The following is a 25,244-nucleotide window of genomic DNA, read 5'->3' as shown; positions in this document are numbered from 1 at the left end:
AGTCCTTGGCTGTTATGTTCTTGGTTTTCTGTGATGTAACACAGCACCTAGAATATGATAATCTAACTCACTAAGAAAAGTTTATATCTTTTGTAACCTACATGTACATATAATCATGTCTATGAGGGCTAAGTATACCCTTCTGGCCCTTCAAGTGATTTCAGATTTTAACTGATAAAAGTCAAAACTCATCTACCTCACCTTCCAGGTGTGATAGCACATGAGAGGCAAAGACAGGAGGACAGCTCTGAGTTTGAGGCCATCCTACGACTACACAGTGAGTTCCAAGTCAGCCTGGGCTAGAATGAGACTCTACCTCAAAAAAAAAAAAAAAAAGGTATCTACTTATACTAAAGTATGAAGTAATCTTTACAAATAAATCATCTTTAAAATAAGCCTTTAATATGCATTTTAAGAGAGAAAAAAGACTTACCGTCCAAAATTTTATAAAATACTCTAAAACTGATGTAGCCACGAAAAGGCAATATAATAGGGAATACAACAAAAACAGCATGAAGAATTTGTAATTAGAAAATCCCACACAGTTATTCACCCTAGAAAAATAAAGAAAATCACAGTATATTAGTTGGAAGTGGGTCAGCTGAGAATGTGTGTGTGTGTGTGTATGCATGTGCATACAGGCCAAGGTCCCTTGTCATTACAAATGCCCATCAGATTTATGTGGGTAACTAAGAATCAAATCCAGGGTTGGCAGACTTTGTAGCAAGTGCTTTTTAACCAGTGAGCCATCTCTCCATAATGATAATTCTTTTTTGTTGTTGCTATTTGTTTCCTTTTGAGGTAGTGTCTCTCTCTATCTCAGGCTTACCTGGAATTCGCTATGCAGTCTCAGGGTGGCCTCAAACTCATGGCGATCCTCCTACCTCTGCCTCCCAAATGCTGGGATTAAAGGTGTGTGCCACCATGCCCGGCATTAATTCTTTTTTTTTTTTTTTGGTTTTTCGAGGCAGGGTCTCACTCTGGCTCAGGCTGACCTGGAATTCACTATGTAGTCTCAGGGTGGCCTCGAACTCACGGCGATCCTCCTACCTCTGCCTCCCGAGTGCTGGGATTAAAGGTGTGCGCCACCACGCCCGGCTACGGCATTAATTCTTAAACATGACTATTTAAATTAAATGTCAGACGATTAAACATGACTATTTAAATTAAATGTCAGATGATTTTTTAAAAAGTTTTAAATGCCAGGCGTGGTGGCACACACCTTTAATCCCAGCATTTGGGAGGCAGAGGTAGGAGGATCGCCATGAGTTTGAGGCCACCCTGAGACTGCATAGCGAATTCCAGGTCAGCCTGAGCTAGAGAGAGACACTACCTCAAACAAAACAAACAAACAAAAAATTAAATTATCTGTGTATGCATGCATGGGTACACCAGTGCCTCTTGTCACTGCAAACAAATGTCAGGTGCTTGTGCCATTTTTTGCACCCAGCTTACATGGGTGGCTTGGGAATTGAAACTTGGCCTGTAGGCTTTGCAAGTAAATGCCTTTAAACACTGAGCCGTCATCACAGCCCCAATATCAGAAGATTTTAAAAACTTTTTTTTAAGTATACAAAGGTATTAAGTATCACTATGGCATTTGAAAATGACAATGTTTTAGTTGATTCTCTTCTCTACCATCTCTCCCATCCCTTTTCCTTTTTTATCCCTTTCCCCTTCTCCTCCTTTTTATTTTTATGTTGCTTGTTTCTTCTTGTATTTCCTCTATTCCTTGCCATCTCTTTTTAACCTCTCAAAAAATACTAAAATATTTAATATGTTTCACACAAATAAATCAATCAATCCTAATATGTATTAGTAATTACACTGATCTTCAAGATATAGGAATACTGGGGACATGGATATAGCTCAGTGCTCAAGAACACGGCTTACCACGGGAAAAACAATAAATCATTCTCAAGTCTCTCCTACCTTCCCACCCGCTCATGCAGTTTTTTGTGTTTTTATACATACCAAGGACAGTGATGATCCATCTTAAGTACACACCTAAGAAACAAATAAGCATAAGAAAATACATGCGGAAAAATTCCTTTACTATAACTTTTCATAATTTTACTTGACATGAAAATCTTCTAAAACTACATCTTACAGACCAACTCAGAAACAAGCTAAACATAATACTGGTATTTCTATAGGTACTTTATAGGTAAGCAGTCATAATTTTTTATACTGTGAAACCATCCGAGTAGATGTAATTCACTTTACCCTTCTCAATGACTTTAACATTCAAATCTGAGAATGATACTTGGAACATTACAAAGGTTCAGCTTAAAAGTCAGCTAAGGCGATAGAGTGCAAATGGATGACCTGCCACTTTTAATATGTGCAGGTCAAAAAATAAAACTTAAGATGTAAATACATGGAATACTGATGGGTCTGGAAATGGTTATTTTCATCTACATTTTTGTAAAAATTTACCCCACAAATAAGTACTACTATACTTTTATCATAATGAAAACCAAAACAAAACCAAACTTTGCCTTCCTGCTATCTTTAAAGTTAAGGTTACAAATCTTTAAAAGATATAAAAAATAAATCTGCTAGGTAGGTAGTGCATGCCTTTAATCCCAGCAGTTGGGAGGCAGAGGCAGGAGAATTGCTATGAGTTCGAGGCCACCCTGAGACTACATAGTTAATTCCTGGACAGCCTGAGCTAGAGTGAAACCCTACCTCAAAAAACAAAAACCAAAACAGACAAACAACAACAAAAAATCCAATACTGAGAAAGTTAAGCAGCTAGTCTAAGATAAGATGCCTTTAAGAGTCCCAAACTATCTATTTTTCTTTTAACACACTACCTTCTCCCTATGAATATGAGGATGAAATTGTTACAGATGGCAACTGAAAACAATTATGTAGTTCCTTTAGAAAATAGCATTATGGCCATTTTAATATAAGAAATAAAGAAATAAAGGTTCCCCTCCCTTACAAGGAGGTGGTAATATTGGCTTCTCAATATTACAGTAAGCTTAAGAATAGAAAACATATATAAAACTAAAAAGAATGTACCAATTAGCAGAGAAACTTATCAAACATTCCTTCTGGGTATTATGCCAGCTGATCACCTCCTTATCCATAGCAAACAGTGACAAGGGAGATGGCTGTTTGGTATGACCTGTCAGATGATCTAATGGTAGGTTTAAATGAAAGCAAAGGGGTAACACTTACTTGTCACATGCTGAGCAGTGATGAGCCCGGTCAGGTTTAATCAGCTGACATTTTTCACAATATCTGATAGCTATGTGAAAAAAGAAAAAAAAAATGAAGATACTAAAAGATGTACAAGCATAACTGATGCAACTAATTTAACTACTAAATTTAAAAAACTGGGAAATTTGTCACTAGTAATTTAAAAATACTAGTATGCACTGGAGAGATTCTCAAATCAAAAGTACTAAGATAGCCGGGTGTGGTGGCACACACCTTTAATCCCAGCACTCAGGAGACAGAGGTAGGAGGATTGTTGTGAGTTCGAGGCCACCCTGAGACTCCATCATGAATTCCAGGTCGGCCTGGGCTAGAGTGAGACCCTACCTCGGAAAAAAAAAAAAAAAAGTACTAAGATAGAGTAAGGCTGGTTGTGCATGCCTTTGATCCCAGCACTTGGGAGTCAGAGGTAGGAGGATCACTGAGTTTGAGGTCAGCCTGAGACTACAGAGGGAATTCCAGGTCAAAAACCAAAAAGAAAGAAAGAGGCAGGGAGGGTGGAAGGGCTGGAGAGATGACGCAGCAGCTATGTACTTGCCTACAAAGCTGAACAACCCAGGTTTAATTCCCCAGTAAGTGGTGCATGCACTGGAGTTTGTTTACAGTGGCTGGAGGCTTGCATGCCCATTCATATTCTTTTTCTCCCACCCCCTCTTGCAAATAAATAAAACTTAAAAAAAAAAGTCAAGTAATATAAAGACTTTAGAAAAGTATTCTCCTAGCAGTTTTCAAATTTGGTTAAAGTAAATTCAAAGTAAGTTAGTTAGTTGTAGAATGTAAAACACTGAGCTAAGTGGCAGATTGAGGTCAAAATTCAGTTTACTAAGTCCTACACGCCAATGATTTGTTGACTGTAGCATTGTACTTATAGGAAAACATCAAAAAACATACTTTAAGGCATCTTAAGGGATTTTGGCTTTGAAATTCTAAAACAGACAAAAAAAAATCCATAATATATTTTGTCTGCCATCCTTACCCCAACAAATGGAAAAGCAGAATACATTTTTGGAGTCAAACAAAACTGTTTCCCACTAAATTCTAATATGTGTTACTGTTGCCAAATTCATACATTCATATGTTCCAAAGTTACTGAACACCTACTAGGTTGCCAGAATTCATGGCAAAAATCCTCACCTTCACGATCATCCATTCTGCATGCTAGGACATGACAACCAAGTCAACAAAATAAAAAGCATAGTCGACATGACAACATACACAACAAAGAAGGGCAAACGGGGGATTGTCATTTTAGGAATATCAAAAACAAACAAACAAACAGAAATGAAAAGAAGCGAGTTAGTAAAATATTGCTATCTGGGAAAAAGGGCTTTTTTTTTGTTGTTATCTTTTTCTTTTTGGGTTCTTTTTTTTTTTGAGAGGGGTTCAAGGTAGGGTTTCACACTAGACCAGGCTGCCCTAGAACTCACTATATAGTCTCAGGGTGGCCTCAAACTCATGGAGGTCCTCCTACCTCTGCCTCCTAAGTGCTGGAATTAAAGGTGTGCACCACCACACCCTGCTTTCTTTTTGTTTGTTTGTTTGTTTGTTTGAGGTAGGGTCTTGCTGTAGCCCAGGCTGACCTGGAATTCACTATGTAGTCTTAGGCTGGCCTCAAACTCACAGCAGGCTTGGAAAGCAAACACCTTTAATCACTGAGCTATCTTTCTAGCCCAAAAACATATTTTCCTAATAAACTCTAATTTTATTTTGTAATTCTGAACTCTCTGTGACAAGTCAAGAATTCTGGCTTCACCTGAGGTCTGTGAGAACAATGCACAAGTGGCCACATCAAGTTGCACTAGTAATGGAAAAACAAGGGTGTGATCTACAATACATTTTTATGCTCTACTGTAATATAGCAGTTGGGAGTCACAATCTGCACCCAATTGCAAAGATCGCCTTCTAGGCGATCCACAGTTGAGAAGCCCAGTGGGGTCAGAAGTGAGCCACCTGGATCCATATCTCGTTTAGTCACACTGTGTATATCAACTTTTGTTGCTGTTGTTTTTTAGGGTCTTGCTATAGACCAGGTTAGCCTGGAATTCACTATGTAGTCTCAGGGTGGCCTTGAACTCACAGTGATCTTAGTACCTCAGCCTCCCAAGTGCTAAGATTAAAGGCATGGCCACCATGCCTGGTTCAACTTCATTTTTTATTTTGGTGGTACTGGGGATTGGATCCAGGGCCTCACACATGCTAGGCAAGCACTCAACCACTGAGCTATGGATCTTGAACAAGTAACATAACCTTTCTGTGTCGGTATGGATTCAACTTGATGTGTCTGAAGGTATCCTGAGTCACATGTGCTAGGACTATATACATATACATGTATGTACACGTATATACATATATATGTATACACACATTTGATTTATTTATTTGAGAGTGAAAGAAAGAGAATAGGTATGCAAGGGCCTGTAGCCACTACAAAAGAACTGCAGACTCATATGCCATATCGTGCATCTGACTTAATGTGGGTACTGGGCAATCAAAACTGGATCCTTTGGTTTTGCAAGCAAGAGCCTTAACCACTAAGCCATATCTCCAGCCCATATGTGTGTATGCATGTATATATATGTATGTGTGTATGTATGTGTATATATATATAGTTATTGTTGTTTGTTTTTTTTCGAAGTAGGGTCTCACTCTAGTCTAGACTAACCTGAAATTCACTATGTAGTTTCAGGGTGGCCTCGAACTCAGTGATCCTCCTACTTCTGCCTCCCGAAAACTGGGATTAAAGGCGTGAGCCGCCACGCCTGGCCCCTATGTATATTTTTGTTTGCTTATTTTTTCGAGGAAGGGTCTCACTGTAGCCTAGGTTGGCCTTGAACTCACAGAATCCTTCTACCATTGCCTCCCAAGTGCTGGGATTAAAGGTGTGTGCCACCATATACCTGAAAACTAAAATACCAACACACAAATATTTATTTGGGGCTGGAGAGATGGTTTAGCGGCTAAGCGCTTGCCTGTGAAGCCTAAGGACCCCGGTTCGAGGCTCAATTCCACAGGACCCACGTTAGCCAGATGCACAAGGGGGTGCACGCGTCTGGAATTTGTCTGCAGTGGCTGGAGGCCCTGGCGCGCCCATTCTCTCTCTTTCTCTCTCTCTGCCTCTTTGTCTGTCGCTCTCAAATAAATAAATAAATAAATAAACCAAAAAAAATTTAAATATGTATTTGAAACAGTTAATGAACTATGATACATAATTTACAACAATTTCCTATACTTAAGCCCCAGCTAGGCCAGTTAGCCTCCTCTCTATCAGGGCTAATCTCCCAAGTAAATGATACTGTTGCCTCAGCAAAAGCAGTGTCAGAGGACGCAAGCAAGTAGAAGCCAGGCAAAGGCAAACCTGTGCTCACAGTTTGGCCTTGTAGTATCAACTGATTTTTAAAACTTTTTTTAAAAACTTATTTATTTATTTAGAGAGAGGCATATATATACATATATAGAGAGAATGGGCACACCTGGGCCTTCAGCCACTGTAAACAAACTCCAGACACATGCGCCACTTTGTGCATCTGGAGTTTGTTTGTAGTGGCTGGATGGCCTGACACGCTCATTCTCTCTCTCTCTACCTGCCTCTCCCCACCCCATATATTTATTTTTTTATTTGTGAGGAGAAAGGAAGGGAGGAAGCAAGAGAGAGAGAGAGAGAGAGAGAGAGAGAGAGAGAAAGAGTGTGTGTGTGTGTGTATACATACATACATACATACATACATACATACATACATACATACATACGGGTGTACCAGGACCTCTTGCCACTAGAAATGAATTCCGGATACATGTGCTACTTTGTGTATCTGGCTTTACCTGGGTACTGAGGAATCAAACCCAAGCTGGTACGCTTTGCAAGTAAGCTTATGCCTTTATTTTTGGGGGGGGGACATTCAAGGTAGGGTCTTGCTCTAGCCCAAGCTGACCTTGAATTCACTATGTAGCCTCAGGGTAGCCTCAAACTCACAGCAATCCTCCAACCTCTGCCTCCCATCATCCAGCTATCAATTTTATTTTTTTAAAACTTTAAAAAAAAAATTTATTTGATACCAACAGAGAGAGAAAGGGTGGGGGGGGGAATGGGCATGTCAGGGCTTCCATCCACTGCAAATGAACTCCAGATGTGTGCACCCCCTTGTGTATCTGGCTTATGTGGGTCCTGGGGAATTGAGCCTCAAACCAGGGTCCTTAGGCTTCACAGACAAGCACTGAACTGCTAAGCCATCTCTCCAGCCCTCAATTTTATTTTTTAAGTTTATTCCCTTTATGTCTTTGCTTCTCCCCATTATTAATATATCTAATTTTTTAAAATATTCAGCACTGACACACATATTCAAACCAGAATTTCCAAATTATATTTTATTGGGAATATTTGAAGTTATATTAAAGTGAAGCCCCTTAAAAATCTATATTGAGGGGTTGAAGAGGAGGTACAGTGGTTACCGACACTTTCTTGCAAAGCCTGCCAGCACAGGTTCCATTCCTCGGTAACTACATAAAGCTAAATTGACCAAGCGGCACAAGTACTTGGAGTTTATTTGCAGTGGCAAGAGGCCCTGCTATGCCCATAGACTCTTTCTCTGCAAATAAAACACAATCCATATTGACATAACCCTATATCTATCTCGGTCTGAAATACAACAGAAGACCCAAAAACAGAAAACTTCCTTCTATGGACGTTCCTTGTGGCAATCCCCGTATATACCCAATGAGCAGTCAAAATGCATCTTGGCAGAAAGAAAGACACTTAAAAATCCTCTGGGAAGGAAACCTTGGATTGTTTTACTTACTTTTTGAAGCTGAGGTGGTATAGACAGGTAAATCTCTTGCAACTCTTCTCAGAATTTCTTGCTGTCTTTCTTGGCTGAATTCTTTTTCATAACGTTCCTTTTCAGAATGGGACAAATAGAACTATAAAGAAAGATAAATACTAAATGTTTAAATCCCAAGATGTTAACCCCTATCATGCTCACACAAAGGTTTACTTACACAGGCAGAATAGAACAAAATAGTCTGTTTCATGAAGGCAAAAATAGCTTTCAAACAACTCAGTGCACTATAGCAAAAACTACATGCAGGGCTGGAGACATGGCTTAGTGGTTAAAGGTGCTTGGCTAGGAAGCCTAAGGACCCAGGTTCAATTCCCCAGTACCCACATAAGCCAGATGCACAAGGTAGCACATGTGTAAAGAGTGAGTTTGCAGTGGCTAGAAGCCCTTGCACACCCATTCTCTCTACGGTGTGCCTTGTCTCAACAACAACAAAAGGCCAGAAAATAAATAAAACAGTGAAAGTTACTATAGATTACTTGTTAAGTTTTAAAAGGACACCGGAAGATTGATATGCGTTGGTGATAGGGAAATCACCATAAGTGAATCACACTTATTTTTGGCCAAATGCCTCAAAGGTCAACAAGTCATTCATTCACTATTTTCTATTTTTAAGAAGTGAATCTGGTGAATTCCAGGTCAGCCTGGGCTAGAGAAAGATCCTACCTCAAAAAAAACAAAGAAAGAAGTGAATCAACTACTTGCTTCTCTTCCCAGGATAACCAAGGACTAAAACTGCAAACACAGCCTTCTTTCTAAATGGAAGATTCCTTTTAGATGTGTTTCTGTTCTTATTTATTTCTTTGAGAAAGGGGCAGATGGAGAAAGAATGGGCACACTAAGTCCTCTAGCCACTGCAAACAAACTCTAGATGCATGCACCACTTTGTTCATCTGGCTTACAGGGGTCCTGAATTGAACCTGGGTCCTTTGGTTTTGCAGGCAAGCGTCTTAACCACTAAGCAATCTCTCCAGCCTTTTTTTTTTTTTCGAGGTAGGGTTTTACTCTAGTCCAGGCTGGCCTCGAACTCATGGTGATCCTCCTACCTCTGCCTCCTGAGAGCCGGGATTAAAGGCATGCGCCACCATGCCTGGCTCGTTGTTTTTTTTAATATGTGCATGTATGAATATGCATGCCATATGTGCTTGTAGTCAAAGAACAACTTTGAAATGTCTATGCTCCATCTTCTTTGAGACAAACAAATTGCCAGACCAGCTAGGCCTGTAAGCTTCAGATTCTCCCAATTCTGCCTTGCGATCACTGATGTACAAGGCACTTTACATCTGGCCTTTATGTGGGTGCTGTGGAAATGAACTTGGGCCATGAGGCTTTGTAAGAAAATGCCTTTAGCCACTGAGTCATTACCCTAGATCCTGGTTTTCAAGTGTTTAAGTTAGTGTTTAACCCATAATGAGACAGCCTTTGGTACATTTCTTTTGAGATAGCACCTGACTATGTAGCTCAGGCTGGCCTTAAGCTTATAATTATTGGGCTAGAGAGATGGCTTAGTGGTTAAGGCATTTGCCTGCAAAGCCCAAGGACCCAGGTTCGATTTCCCAGCACCCAAGTAAGCCAGATGCACAAGGGGGTGAATGCATCTGGAGTTTCTTTCTAGTGGCTGGAGGTCCTAGCATACCCATTCTCTTCCTCCTCTCTCTCTGTCTCTAATTAATAAATAAATAAATTAAAAAAAAAAAGCTCAAGGCTTATAACTGGAATTTCATCTATGTACACTTAAGGAGTAGCCTTGTCTACATAATAACTTAAATACCTGAACCACCCATCCCTGCTAATAGCTATGTTCTATTTATTCTGTTATAGGTAAGGAAATAGCTTGGGCTAGAGAGATCATGAACCCAAGAGGATTAAGGAATTTTCAGAGTACAGAAATACTGGTAGAGATAGCTTTTTTGTTGTTGTTGTTGGTTTTTGAGGTAGGGTCTCACTCTAGCCCAGGCTGACCTGGAACTCCCTATGTAGTCTCAGGCTGACCTCAAACTCATAGTAATTCTCCTACCTCAGCTTCCTGAGTACTGGGATTAAAGGTATGCGCCACCATACCAGGCAAGATAGAGAAGTCTTTTATACTCTTCTCTAGAATATTTTTCTATATATTGCTAACATAAATGGTCCAAAATTTTAGAAATTGTTATTCTGACCTGAACAAGCACAGTACTTTAAGAAATAAGAGTCTATTTAGATGGCTTCCACAATCAAAATGAACAGGAGAGAAAGCAGTTATGCATGAATCACACAATCTTAAAGTTCAGTTTGAAAAGTTTGTTTTAAAATCTAACTTCCTATAAATATCTTAAAATTCATCTCCCCTTAAAAATACTTTTAGAAACAAGATCATAAGGTATGATGTTTAATACATATTTGGGCACAAGAGGGTCTGATCACATTTTAGTTTCCTTGTAAAATCTCAACAGATTCCCCTGTCATATTCCTAGCCTGTGGTTGTATCCCAGATATCAGTTTGACATGTTTTTCTTTTAATTTTTATTTATTTATTTATGAGAGAGAGAGAGAGAGGGAAGAAGGGAAAGGGAGAGAATGGGTACATCAGGGCTTCCAGCCACTGCAAATGAACTGCAGATCCATGTGCCACCTTGTACATCTGGCTTATATGGGTCCTGGGGAAGTGAACTTGGGTCCTTTGGCTTTGCAGGCAAGTGCCTTAACCGCTAAGCCATTCTTCCAGCCCTTAATATGTGTTTTAATCATCACTATTATTTTTTAAACGAATGTTATATAATAGGAGATGCTTAAACTAAAAAATGTTAGGCATACTAGAATTTCTGATGAATAATAGAACAGAACAAAAACTTTAAAGATTTGTGTGTATGTGTGTGTGTGAAGATAGAGAGGGAAAAAGAAGAGAGGGGGAGGGAGGAAAGGAAGGAAAAGATAGGGAACAGAGTGTGAGAAACCCAAGTGTGAGAAAATAGCCTGATGTGTTGGACTGGACAGAGCCCACGCAGAAGCAATGGAGATGAAGTTAATAAGACCAGCTCATGAAAAGTCTTGAGTTTGGGGGGGAGGACAGGGAGGAGGCTAACAATGGTACCAACCTGACTGCTTTCACTGAGTACAAAAATTAAAAAAATTAAAAAAAAAAGAAGTCTTGAGTACCATGAGGATGATCTGTATCTTGCAGCAATCTGGCAACTTCCGTAGGATTATAACCAGATGAATCCAATTTTTATTTTTTGAAAAGGATAAAACAGCCAGCTGTGGTGGTACACACCTTTAATCCTAACATTTGAGAAGCAGAGGCAGGAGGATCACTGTGAGTTTGAGGCCAGCCTGGGACTACATAGTGAGTTCCAGGTCAGCCTAGGCTAGAGTGAGACCTTTCCTTAAAAAGAAAAACAAAAAAAGGATGAAACTTTTATATATGTAGGTCAATGGGAATATGAGTTAATGGGAAATAGACAATGGGAATAAAGCAGTAAACCAAAGATTTTTCTTTCAGGAAGTTCAAGAGAAGTGATGTTGATAAAGGGTCCCAGCTAAGGGCTAGAGAGATGGCTTAATGGTTAAAACTGTTTGCTTGTAAAGCCTGATGGTCTGGGTACAATTCCTGTCTCATGTGCAGCCAGACATGTGGTGTATGCATCTGGGTGGAGTTCATTTGCAGTGGCAGGAAGCCTTGGCACACACATATTCTCTTCTTTGTTTAAATTTATTTTTTTCTTTTCTTTTTTTCTGTATTTTTATTCACATAGTCTCTTCTTTCAAACAAATTTACACATATTTAACATGGCCCCAGCTTGGACTCCATGTCCTCAGTGACTATTTGGTACTTCTACCTAATGAAGCTTTTTCCTCCACAAAGTCAACCTTTACCTTGTGATGATGTCAGCCCAGGAGAACACTGAATGAGGCCCACCGTAAAGCTGTAAAGCACACGGTTCTCGTGCAGGATTTTTGTAGATGGCGGAGTGGTGCTGATAGTATGCAGAACAAATGTGTATGTTTTTGTGACCTACAGGCTGGACAGTTCTGCTACCATATTATGCTCTTTAAATTTATCTAAATCTATCAGTTTGTAATTATTCTGTTGTTTACTTAAATTTGTTTTTGTCTTTAAATTTAGAGATCAGGTCTACCTTGTAATCCTATTTATCCGGACCTTAGCAGAATCAGACACTGGGTAGGCACTCAGTGAATGTTAGCAGAAAAAAAAAATCCTGTTTTTGTAACCTAACTTCCTCTAAAACTTTGTTTTTTTTTTAAAAAAAATTTAAAATATTTTATTCATTTTTATTTATTTATTTGAGAGTAACAGAGAGAGAGAAACAGGCAGATAGATAGATAGACAGAGAGAGAGAGAGAGAGAATGGGTGCACCAGGGCCTCCAGCCACTGCAAACAAACTCTAGACGCATGCACCCCCTTGTGCATCTGGCTAATGTGGGCCCTGGGGAATCGAGCCTCAAACTGGGGTCCTTAGGCTTCACAGGCAAGTGCACAGTTAACCGCTGAGCCATCTCTCCAGCCCTAAAACTTTGCTTTTAAACCTAATCAATTCCCCTAGGCATGATCTCTTAAGAGCTTTCATCTCTGACCTCAAAATCCTTCTAAAATAGCTCTGCTTAGCATCAAGCTCACAGCTTTGCAATAATTTCTTATAGTTCTGTCTCAATGAGAGTATATAAGCTAAGTGAGAAACAAACATAAATTTCTTTTTTCTTTTTTTTTGTTGCTGTCAATAGAGCTTAGGTTACCTGATTCTTGAGGAAAATAATAATTCATTCAGCATTTGTCAACTACACACCATGTGCCAGATTTTCTGTATGTCCCAGGGGAAGAGCAAAGTGGGAAACATAGTGGAAATCTCTCTACCTCAAAGATTGTGCAATTTAATAAGATCAAAACAAAAAGGCAAGGCCGGGCGTGGTGGCGCACGCCTTTAATCCCAGCACTTGGGAGGCAGAGGTAGGAGGATTGCCATGAATTCAAGGCCACCCTGAGATGACAGAGTTAATTCCAGGTCAGCCTGGACCAGAGTGAGATCCTACCTCGAAAAACCAAAAAAAAAAAAAAAAGGCAGTAGTAACATGAGCTGGGAATGGTGGATGTGGTAGTTTTTTTCAGATGTCCCCCATAAACTTAGGTGTTCTGGATGCTAGGTTCCTCAGCTGATGACGATTGGAAATTAAAGCCTCCTGGAGGCAGTGTATTGTTGGGGGCGGGCTTATGGGTGTTATAGCCAGTTTCTCCATGCCAGTGTTTGGCATACTCTCCTGTTGCCAACATAAGGTCCACCTTATGTTGGCCAAGGGGTTATGTCCACCCTCTGCTCATGCCATCGTCTTCCCCTGCCATCGTGTAGCTTCTCCTTGAGCCTGTAAGCTAAAATAAACCTCTTCTTCCCACAAGCTGCTCTTAGTTGGTTGATTTCTACCAGCAATGAGAACCTGACTGCAACAGTGGTGCACACCTTTAAACCCAGCACTCAGGAGGCTGAGGTAGAAGAATCAAGATGAGTTCAAGGCCAGCCTGGGCTAGAGAACTTACTTGGGGGGGGGGGGGACAAGAAATAAACAAGCAGGGCCAAGTGTGGTGTCACACTCCTTTAATCCCAGCACTTAGGAGGCAGAAGTAGGAGGATCACTGTGAGTTTGAGGTCACCCTGAGACTACATAGTGAATTCCAGGTCAGCCTGGGCTACAAGATTCTACCTCAAAAAACCAAAAAAAAAAAAAAAAAAAAAAAAAAAACAATTAAATTAAACAAACAGATAACAGTATCAAGTAAGCTGCATGGTAGCATCACTACATAAAGGCTTGAGCAATGAGGATGAGTGGTAGAGTAGATATAAAGCCATTTAAATAGAACTTCTTATGTTAGGCTATTCTGAAAGTACTTTACATATTATATAAATTTATCCAATCCCTACAAAAATCCACGGGTTATGAACTACTACTATGCTTATCATTTTACAGAAAGACATAAAGTCTCCAAAGTTGCACAGCTAGCAAGTGGTATAGGGTCTCGACTCTAGAATTTGGCTTCTTGGGCTGGAGAGATGACTTAGCACTTACAGCGCTTGCTTGTGAAGCCTAAGGACCTGTGTCTGACTCTCCAGATCCTGTGTAAACCAGACACACAAGGTGACACAAGCACACAAGGTTGCACATGCACACAAGGTGGTGCACACGTCTGGAGTTCAACTGCAGTAGCTGAAGGTCCTGGCATGCCCATTCTCTCTCCCTCTCTCACAAAAATAAAATAAATAAATAAATAAGTAATAGAATTTGGCTTCTCAACCTCTATCTTATTAAAATTAAAATTAAAATTTCTATTCAGTGGGAGCTGGGCATGGTGATGCACACGTTTAATCCCAGCACTTGGGGGTGGGGGGGGGCCGAGGTAGGAGGATCGCCATGATCAAGGCCAACCTAAGACTACATAATGAATTCCAGGTCAGCCTGGGCTATAGCAAGAGCTTACCTGGAAAAACAAAACAAACAAACAAACAAACAAACAAAAAAAGGATGGAATTGGAATGTGCAATGTACACACATTGTTTTTGCATGTGTCTGTGTACACATATGTAAATGGATGTAGAAAACAAAGGTCAAAATCAGGTACCTTCTTTTTTTTTTGGTTTTTCGAGGTAGGGTCTCATACTAGTCCAGGCTGACCTGGAATTCACTTAGTTTCTCAGGGTGGCCTTGAACTCACAGTGGTCCTCCTACCTCTGCCTCCTGAGTGCTGGGATTAAAGGCATCTGCCACCACGCTCGGCTTCTACCTTACTTTTTTAGACAGGGCCTCTCACTGTATTTAAGGCTCACAGATTTGGCTAGATAAACTAGAAAGATCCTCTTGTCTCTGCCTCCCTAGTGCTGAGATTACAGGTGTGGTCTACCATGCCCAGCTTTTACGTGGGTTCTGGGGATCCAAATTCAGGTCATTGTGCTTGAGCCCCAGTGCTGTAACTTAACGTCTTCTTTTCCAAGGTAGGGTCTTGCTCTAGTCCAGGTTGACCTGGAACTCATTCTGCAGTTCCAGGCTGGCCTCAAATTCACTGCAATCCTTCTACCTCTGCCTCCTAAGTGCTGGGATTAAAGGCGTGCTCCATCATGCCTGGCTTAATTTAGCTTTTGAGGATTGACTATTATCAAATGGCAAAAGAAAACATTTGGAAGAAATCACTAAGGGTGTTTTTTTGTAGTTTTGCATGCGTGTGTGCATACATGCCATTAAGTCTGATTTTTGGTTTATTTTTACCTTTCAGAACAAAAGGATCCAAAGAAAACCTAGGAAGTGGCCCATGTGGCTTTATCTGCTAATGTTCAATGCACATGCAACATGATATAACAGTTCTATGAGAGAACTACCCCAGTGTGCTCCAGACATCCCAGAGACTTGCACTGGGATGTTTATAGCAACCCTATCCGTAATACCTAAAAAGAATCTTTTCTATATGTCCGTAAAAAATAGGCCAAGTAAATACATGGTTCTACTATATACCATAACTGAATACAAATACTAATGAAAATGAATGTTCTCTAAGAGCACAGATGCACCCCAAAAATGAAATGTTAATGAAGTCAGACACACAAACATGTATGACAATAACCACCATGTAACTACTCAAGCAAAATGAAATCTATGTTGTTGTAAGATGGAAGTGATTTCTCATGGTGTGGGTGATTGGAGGAATCATGAGGGAGTTGATAGAGTGTTGTGAATGTTCTGTTTTTGTTTTTGTTTTTTTTTAATTTGAGAGCGACAGACATAGAGAGAAAGACAGATGGAGGGAGAGAGAGAGAATGGGCGCGCCAGGGCTTCCAGCCTCTGTAAACGAACTCCAGACGCGTGCGCCCCCTTGTGCATCTGGCTAACGTGGGACCCGGGGAACTGAGCCTCGAACAGGGGTCCTTAGGCTTCACAGGCAAGCGCTTAACCGCTAAGCCATCTCTCCAGCCCTGGTATTTTTTTTTTAAGGTAGGGCCTCACTTTAGCCCTGGATGACCTGGAATTCACTAGGTAGTTACAGGCTGGCCTCAAACTCAAAGCGATCCTCCTACCTCTGCCTCCCTAGTGCTGGGATGTTCTATTTCTTGAACTGCTGCAAACATGTGTATTTTCCTACATGTATGTTCTTTATTCACAGTGCTTGACACTACCCACACAAAACCATCATAATAGGAAGAAAAGATCATGACAACAAAATAAGAGAGAGACTGATTGAGTGGGGGAGGGGATATGAGGGAGAGCGGAGATTCAAAGGGGAAAATGGGGGAAGGGAGGGAATTATTATGGGATATTGTTTACAATTATAGAAGTTGTCAATAAAAATAAAGTTCAATAGGGGCTGGAGAGATAGCTTAGCGGTTAAAGTGCTTGCCTGAGAAGCCTAAGGACCCTAGTTCAATTCCCCGGTAACCATGTAAGCCATATGCACAAGGTGGCACATTCATTTCTAGTAGCTAGAGGCCTTGGTATGCCCGTAATCTCTCTCTTAAATAAATAAACATTTTAAAATAAGAATGTTAAGTAAAAGTTGGTATTTTTAAATATATGATCAACTGTAAACGAACTCCGGACACATGGGCCTCATAGTGCATCTGGCTTTACATGGGTACTGGAGAACTGAACCCAGGCTGGCAGCCCTAATCTATAACTTTTTTATTTTTTATTTATTTATTTGAGAGTGACAGACACAGAGAGAAAGACAGATAGAGGGAGAGAGAGAGAATGGGTGCGCCAGGGCTTCCAGCCTCTGCAAACGAACTCCAGACGCGTGCGCCCCCTTGTGCATCTGGCTAACGTGGGACCTGGGGAACCGAGCCTCGAACCGGGGTCCTTAGGCTTCACAGGCAAGCGCTTAACCGCTAAGCCATCTCTCCAGCCCCTAATCTATAACTTTTAATAAATTTTGAAAAGTTAACATGAAGACAGACACATACACTGTCACTATCATCTAATACTTGAGTATGAATCATGTGGCAGGAACCTGGGGCTGGAGAGATGACACAGTGGTAAAGGCCTACAACACCTAACTACAGGGGCGGGGGGGACGGGACTCTGATTATGTCTCATGTTGGCCTCGAATTGGCAATCTTCTGGCTTCAACCTCACAAAGGTTAGGCTTATAAGGTGTGTGCCACCATGCTCAATGAAGTAGGAATTTAGCTGTGTTTGTCAAGAGAAGAGACACACCAGCTATAAAACTTGCATCAATGTTTACCTACATTATTTCCCAAGTATTATGTCCAGTCAGAAGAAAAGTAGTCACAGCAAGATGTAACCCAAACAATTTTTCCCCACAGTAACAACCTGTTCTTTAGTTTTGGCGTATTTGTTCATGCCTGAGAAAATATGCTAAAAGGGTTTCAAAAAGTAAACTCTTTATACCTGACTCAATCCATTGTCTCTGAAACAAGCCAATGACTCACATTCACAATACAGTTACCAAGAAATTTTATGAATGAAAACACAACAAATGCATTACATAAGGTAACACAAGGGAAAACCATTCCATGATCAGTTACCAATTTATCAACATTAAATTTACCTCTTTGGAGGGGGTAGCGGGAGATGTGAATATTGTCATCCAATAGGACCATACAAACATAACAAAGAACAGATGGAAAGCCACAAGGTAAACAACGGTCTTTCCTGGTAAATAAAAACAAATAATATTTCATTGAATCCAGGTAGAAACAGGAAAAAGCATTACATTAGAACACATTATTTGGGTCAAGAGATGTAATATAATAAATACTTTAAGATCTATTCAACTATCAAATATATAAACACTTTGCATGATACAGTGGTAGTACACATCAAGAGATTTCTGCTCCTATATTTTAAAGATGTAAGGCTATTAAATAAACTTTACTTATAAACCACAAGTTTATGACTAAAAATTATATACTGTGGCAAGATTTGGTTATATTCAGTTGCTGAGGATTTAAGCTAAAGACACTTCTTTGGCCATTTTGGGTGGTTTTTTTCCCTTGAAACAGAACAGGGTTTGATAATGGAAAGAGTACAGAGTGCTGGAATGAAAGACATTCGCTCCCAACTGACCACTCAGTCATTATACCTTAAGCTCGCTAAATGTTAATTTTTTTATCATAACATTTTCAATATTTTATTGACAACCAGCTTGAGACTTCTAGATTAGCCTGGCCTAGAGAAAGACCCTACCTAGAAAAAAAAAAATCATGGTTTTAGGGCTGCAGGGATGGCTTAGTGGTTAAGGTGTTTGCCTGCAAAGCCAAAGGACCCATGTTCGATTCCCCAGAATCCACATTAGCCAGATGCACAAAAGGGTGCATGTGGAGTTTGCTTTCAGTGGCTGGAGGCCCTGGAGCGCCCATTCTATCTCTCTCCCTCTTTCTCTGTCAAATAAATAAATATTTTTAAAATTATGACTTTACTTGTTTTCCTTTGGAAAATAATTCTATTACACCAACTCTGAGGTCATTTATTGACTACAGGTTATTTTCACATAGTCACTTCCTATACTTATTATTTTTCTGGCCTGATCCCCACATTTAATAAAGCTTGCTGTTGGTAAGTCCACTATTGGATAGTTTTGAGATGAATGTTAACACTCAAATGCTTTAAGCTTCTTAATCATTTATTTATACCTGACACATAAACAAGAGTCTGAGAATATTTATGTTTTTTAACATTTAATACACTTTCAGAATATCACTATTCTCCATGAAAACAAAATACTTGGCCTTTAGACAAATTATCTACCATTTAAATAAAGTTTTTAATACAATGTATGGAGTACATTAAAATATTAAAAGTACTAAATAGATGGCACTAATATTCTAATACTAGAAGCTATTTCTTTTAACCAAACTCAAAGTCACATGAAACTTTTTTTCTTTTTGGTATTTTATTTATTTGAGAGAGAGAGAAAAGAGGAAGATAGAGAATGGGCACACCAGGGCCTTTAGCCACTGCAAACAAACTCCAGAATCTTATACATTTATGTAATTGTAAGTTATTTGCAAGCAGAGAGGTAGAAAGGTGACAGACAGAATGAGCATGTCAGGACCTCTAGCCACTGCAAATGAACTCCAGATGCATGTGCATCTGGCTTTGCATGGGTACTGGGGAATTGAACCCAGGTCTTTAGTCTTTGCAGTAAACACCTTAACCACCTAGCCATCTCTCTAGCACCTGATTTTTTATTTTAAAATGTTTTATTACAATTAAATTTACACAAATGTAAATCAATCTCAATCAAAATAATTCATGTTCACACCATATTTATAAACAAGTTCTACAATAAATATGTGAAATGTGTTCACATTTGTACTTCAATCATCTTCCTCTTCTTCACTTTTTTTTTTTTTTTTTTTTTTTTTTTGGTTTTTCGAGGCAGGGTCTCACTCTGGCTCAGGCTGACCTGGAATTCACTATGTAGTCTCAGGGTGGCCTCGAACTCACGGCAATCCTCCTACCTCTGCCTCCCGAGTGCTGGGATTAAAGGCGTGCGCCACCACGTCCGGCTTCTTCTTCACTTCTTATGTTTTATTTGCCTTATCATCATCTGCTTTTCTCTTTCCAGAAGGTTCACCTTTCTTGTCACTGTTGAGTTTCTCTGCTTTGATTGATTGTTGAGTCTTATCCTCTTCTGAGGCCTCATCACTGTCCAAGGAAGATATTCTGACCTTTTCCTCTCAAAAGCCCCTAAGTTTTTTGTTATTGTTGTTGTTTTTTGAGGTAGGGCGTGCCACCGTGCCCAGCTTTCCTATGGGTTTTTAATGGCTGCCAGGCTGGTGGGACTCCTCACCTTCCTCCTCCTGTCATAGCAGTCAGGCTCTAAGAAACTAGCACTCAGCCCCCATTAGTGCTACAAAGACTCCCTATGAATGGAACCCCTCAGTCATTCTTCCTTAATCATCTCTTTGTGCTTATAATCAGGGTCACAGCAGGCCACTGGTAAGATTCTAATCCTCTGTGTATTTGAACATCAGTCTGCAAGTGAGACAGTCATCTTCCCATGTGTGGCACTGTCTGTAGAGTGAGGTCTGAAGGTAAGCTGCATCTTGAAGACAGCTTGTCCCCACAGACCAGTACCGTCTTATAGACATGATTGTGGTCACCTTGCTGTGTGGGGCTTTGTACATGTCAAACATTTCATTTTCTAAATGGAGGGACAAGCTTCCACCTGACCACTTGACTATCTGAACATTACTTTCTTTTACTCATTTCCTTCTTCACCTTGCCGTATCCTTCATTGTATGGTCTTTTCTACTTTTTAATTTTAACCTGGTTCTACCTTCTTCTCCATCATTTCCTCATCTTCAAATTCATCTTCATAATACTGAGAATCAAAAGTTCTGGGCTCGGGCTGGAGAGATGGCTTAGTGGTTAAGCGCTTGCCTGTGAAGCCTAAGGACCACGGTTCGAGGCTCGGTTCCCCAGGTCCCATGTTAGCCAGATGCACAAGGGGGCGCACGCATCTGGAGTTCGTTTGCAGAGGCTGGAAGCCCTGGCGCGCCCATTCTCTCTCTCTCCCTCTATCTGTCTTTCTCTCTGTGTCTGTTGCTCTCAAATAAATAAATAATTAAAAAAAAAAAAAAAGTTCTGGGCTCAGGGCTAGAGAGATGGCATAGCGATTAAAGAGCTTGCCTGCAAAGCCTAAGGACCCAGGTTCTGCTCCCACAACCCACATAAGCCAAATGTACAAGGTGGTGTGTGCGCACAAGAGGTGCATGCATATGGAGCTCATTTCCAGCAGCTAAGGCCCTGGCACACCTATTCTCTCTCTCTCTCATAAATTAAAAAAAGGTCTGGGATCTACAGAGAAAGTTGAGCAGATTAACAAAATATAAGTCATATCCTAAATCAGTGTTTACTTTGGGCATTTCTACTTCTATTCTGGTCTTGGGTATTCTCCTGCTGATCCTGAAGCAATCCACTTTCATCCACAGGCTGCCCTGGGTTAGGTGGTTTATCTTTTCATCACTCCCTGGAGACATACCACCTGCACCTCCAAAGAGATCCATGGCTCCACCATTATCTTTAGGCACTTCAGTGTCACTTAATTGCGCTCTTGTGCTTCATTCGTAAAGCTTCACTTCAGGCCAGGCGTGGTGGAGGTGTGGTGGCACAAACCTTTAATCCCAGCATTCGGGAGGCAGAGGTAGGAGGATCACCGTGAATTCGAGGCCACCCTGAAACTACATAGTGAATTCCAGGTCAGCCTGGACTAGAGTGAGACCCTACCTCAAAAAAAAAAAGAAAGAAAGAAAACTCCCATAAAGCTTCACTTCATTATCCCTGCCTCTTGTAGGTTATGACTTGTGGTCCTGCTCATCTTCATCTGAGGCCTGTGGCCTTTCATCATCAGAATTTTGCATTTTCTCCTCATCAAATACTTGTTGAACCTCATCGTCATCAGAAGTCTGTTTCTTGTCATCATTATCAAAAGCCACTGGCTGTTCATTATCAGAATTTGTCTCTTGCTCTTCAGAGAGCTGCAGCCTCTCCTCATCTTCCATGTCTTGCATTTTCTCATCATAATCAGAGTTCTGCAGTTTATCCTCATTAGATCCTCATTGTCAGAATTCTGTATCTTTTCATTTTCTCACTGGACACTTTTGCCTTCTCTGTCCCAATCATCTCAATATGGTTATTCACACACACACACTCTCTCTCTCTCTCTTTTTTTTTTTTAAGACTTAGAGAGAAGCTATTAGATTAAGAGGAGAAGAGAGGAAAGTGCAGAGAGCTCCTGCCATGTGGAAGACAAAAGGAAACAGGGAGCCCAAGTGAAAGTTGCCCAGCTGGGCTGAGACAAGGGGGCTTACTAAAGCAGGGACTTGGAAGTTCAGGAGAGGTGAAAGGCTAGTAAGAGGAGTCCTTGACTTCTTAAACTGCTAGGTAGCCCAGGTGGTCTGAGACTCCCAACACTGCTGCCGCAGCCTCCCAAGTGCTAAGATTACAGGTGTGTACCACATACCCAGCACATGTTAATAGACAAGCTTCTGATCACAAGACACTGGTTATAAGAAGTATGTAAAGTAGGGGTCAGAAAGATGGCTTTGTATTTTGGTAAAAGCACTGACTGATCAAACATGAGGATGTGAGCACCCATGTTTGAAAAACAAAAGCAGGGCTGGAGAGATGGCTTAGCAGTTAAGTGCTTGCCTGTGATGCCTAAGGACCCCGGTTTGAGGCTCAATTCCCCAGGACCCAGATGCAAAAGCCAGATGCAAAAGGTGGGGCATGCATCTGGAGTTCGTTTGCAGTGGCTGGAGGCCCTGGTGTGCCCATTCTCTCTCTCTTTCTTTCTCTCTCTCTCTCTCTCCTTCTCCCTCCCTCTCTCTGTCACTCTCAAATAAATAAATAGAAAACAAAAAGCTGGGTGTGGGGCTGGAGAGATGGCTTAGCAGTTAAGCGCTTGCCTGTGAAGCCTAAGGACCCCGGTTCGAGGCTCGGTTCCCCAGGTCCCACGTTAGCCAGATGCACAAGGGGGCGCACGCGTCTGGAGTTCGTTTGCAGAGGCTGGAAGCCCTGGCGCGCCCATTCTCTCTCTCTCCCTCTATCTGTCTTTCTCTCTGTGTCTGTCACTCTCAAATAAATAAATAAAAAATTAAAAAAAAAAAAAAAAGCTGGGTGTGGTAGTGCACACCTTTAATCTCAGCACTTGGGAGGCAGAGGTAGGAGGATGCTGTGAGTTTGAGGCCACCCTGAGAATACACAGTGAATTCCAGGTCAACCTGGGCTACAGTGAGACCCTACCTTGAAACACCAAAATAAACAAAACAAAAACAAAAAAAGCCTGGCATAGTTGACCACGTCTTTAATCCCAGCACTTGGGAGGCAGAGATAGAGGCCACCCTGAAACTACATAGTGAATTCCAGCTCAGCCTGGGATACAATGAGTCCGTACTTTGAGAAAAACAAAACAAAGCAAAAAAAACCCCTGGGCATGGTAGTACACACCTTTAATCCCAGCATTTGGGAGACAGAGGTAGGAGGCTTGCCATGAGCTCAAGGCCACCCTGAGACTACATAGTGAATTCCAGGTCAGCCCGGGCTAGAGTGAAACCCTTCCTTGAAAAACCAATAAATAAACAAATAAATAACAGGCCAGGAAATGGCCAAGCTATTAAATGCCCTTGTCTGCTGGCCAGCACCAGGGCCATGTAAATCCAGATGCAAAGTGGTGAATGTATCCAGAGTTGATTTGCAGTGGCAAAAAATCCAGTCATGCCCATAACTTCTCTCCTGGCAAATAAATAAGTAAAAACATTGGGTTGGAGAGATGGCTTAGTGGTTCAGAAACTGTGGTGCACTCCTTTAATCCCTAAGACTACATACTTAATTCCAGGTCAGCCTGACCAGAGTGAGATTCTACCTCGAACCTCCCCTCAAAAAAGAAAGGAACCCATGTTTGACTCCTCATATCCCATGTAAGCCAGACACACAAGGTGACACATGAGCACAAGGTGTATGCGTGCCTGGAGTTCAACTGCGGTGGTTGGAGGCCCTGGCGTGCCAATTCTCCCTTTCTCATATTAAAAATAAATAAATAAAAAGGGGCTAGGGAAATGGCTTAGGGGTTACAGCATTTGCCGCAAAGCCTAATGACCTGGGTTTGATTCCCCAGCACCCACATAAGCCAGATGTACAAGGGGGCACATGAATCTGGAGTTCATATGCAGTGGCAGGAGGACCTAGTGTGCCCATACGCATTCTCAAATAAATATTTTTTCACAAGTAAACAAATAAAAAAAAAAAATTTTTTTTTAAAAAGCACCTATTGCCGGGCATGGTGGAGCATGCCTTTAATCACAGCACTTGAGAGACAGAGATAGGAGGACTGCCATTGAGTTCGAGGCCATCCTGAGACTACATAGTAAATTCCAGATTAGCCTGGTCTAGAGTGAGATCCTACCTCGAAAACAAAACAAACAAACAAAAAAAGCACCTATAACTGAAGTTAAAAATTTAATTGAAATATTCTCTTGCTGGATTATTTTATTAAATATCTGTGAATAGATGTGTATGTATATGTGTGTATTTTTCATTAGTCCCCCTCTATGCTCAATCAAGCTGCCCTGGAACTCACAGGGGTTCCTAGGCCTCCCACAGTGCTAGGGTTAAAGGGTCATGGTACCACACCTGGCTGATAAGAGCTTTTTGGTTGTTGCTGTTGTTTTGCTTTCTTCCCCCATGGTAGGGTCTCACACTAACCCAGGCTGACCTGACACTCATTCTATAGTCCCAGGCTGGCGTTGAACTCACAGCAATCCTCCTATCTCTGTCTCCCCAGTGCTGGGATTAATGGCATAAACGTGCTATTTTATTTTTTTTTCTTTTTCTTTTTTTTTGGTTTGTTTTTTATTTATTTATTTTTTTAATTTTTATTAGCATTTTCCATGATTATAAAAAAAATCCCATGTTAATTCCCCCCCCACACACTTTCTCCTTTGAAACGTGCTATTTTAGAGGAACACGTAAACAAAAGAATCATCAACAAAATTTTAGGCATTATGAAAGTAAAATCCTCTCTCAGCCCAAGTAAGGATTAGTATTTAGAGGGATGACCCACTGGGTACCGTCTGTTCACAGGGCCTGTGCCTTCTTTCAATCTTTTCAACACTATAAGATCTTTCTACATGTTAATAAATAAAAAAGAATCTAAGGAGTTTTAAAGAACATACAGGCAGATACAAGTAAGTCTGAGTGCTAGGTGTTTTATAAAAAAATCACTATTTCAATTCATGTATATAAGATAAAATGAGAATATATTGAGCATTTTGAAATGAACTCTTACTACCTCTTCTTTTAAGTACTTCAAACTTAAGACACACATTTTCTTTTACAAAAACAAACACATACACATTCATCAATAAATGAAAAGTATTTACAATTAAGATGTGATTCTATGTAAAATGAGACTAAAAGTACCTTACCATTTTCTTCATTTCCAGAAATAGTAACTAGAATAAAAGAAAAAAAATGTAAATATACTTTAAACATTTTGTACATGAGTTTTATATCAGGTTGACTATGCATCTTAATGTCATTATTTTTCAAAAAATTAGAATGCTAAAATTCAACCTTTTAAAAGAAACACTAAATTATTTAAATTTTTTGACTCTTAATTTGAAGTATATTAACATAGTGATAGTCATGAAATTTCTTATGCTCTTTCCTGTGGAATGAATAGGGTTGAC

At 40.5% G+C, this 25,244-nt stretch overlaps 1 protein-coding gene and 1 pseudogene across 11 annotated transcripts in view; both read right to left on the bottom strand.

Moving 5' to 3' along the window:
• Window positions 1-25,244, bottom strand: part of Zdhhc20 (zinc finger DHHC-type palmitoyltransferase 20) — a 74,717-nt gene that overhangs the window by 29,349 nt on the left and 20,124 nt on the right. For 6 of the 11 annotated variants that reach the window (XM_045155000.1, XM_045154997.1, XM_045155001.1 and 3 more), the window contains 7 exons: window positions 24,981-25,007; window positions 17,597-17,700; window positions 8,022-8,142; window positions 4,363-4,386; window positions 3,190-3,259; window positions 1,975-2,007; window positions 434-554 (listed from right to left, as the gene is read on the bottom strand). In XM_045155000.1, coding sequence (XP_045010935.1) covers window positions 434-554; window positions 1,975-2,007; window positions 3,190-3,259; window positions 4,363-4,386; window positions 8,022-8,142; window positions 17,597-17,700; window positions 24,981-25,007 — 500 coding nt within the window. The remainder of the gene's footprint in view (window positions 1-433; window positions 555-1,974; window positions 2,008-3,189; window positions 3,260-4,362; window positions 4,387-8,021; window positions 8,143-17,596; window positions 17,701-24,980; window positions 25,008-25,244) is intronic. The other 5 variants (XM_045154998.1, XM_045155002.1, XM_045155003.1 and 2 more) reach the window with 1 other exon arrangement.
• LOC101609437 lies at window positions 19,575-22,153 on the bottom strand (annotated as a pseudogene).

Source organism: Jaculus jaculus, chromosome 7 (assembly GCF_020740685.1).
Source record: "Jaculus jaculus isolate mJacJac1 chromosome 7, mJacJac1.mat.Y.cur, whole genome shotgun sequence".
NCBI lineage: Eukaryota > Metazoa > Chordata > Mammalia > Rodentia > Dipodidae > Jaculus > Jaculus jaculus.
The sequence above is the reverse complement of the archived record's forward strand: the minus strand, read 5'-3'. Positions and strand labels throughout refer to the sequence as shown.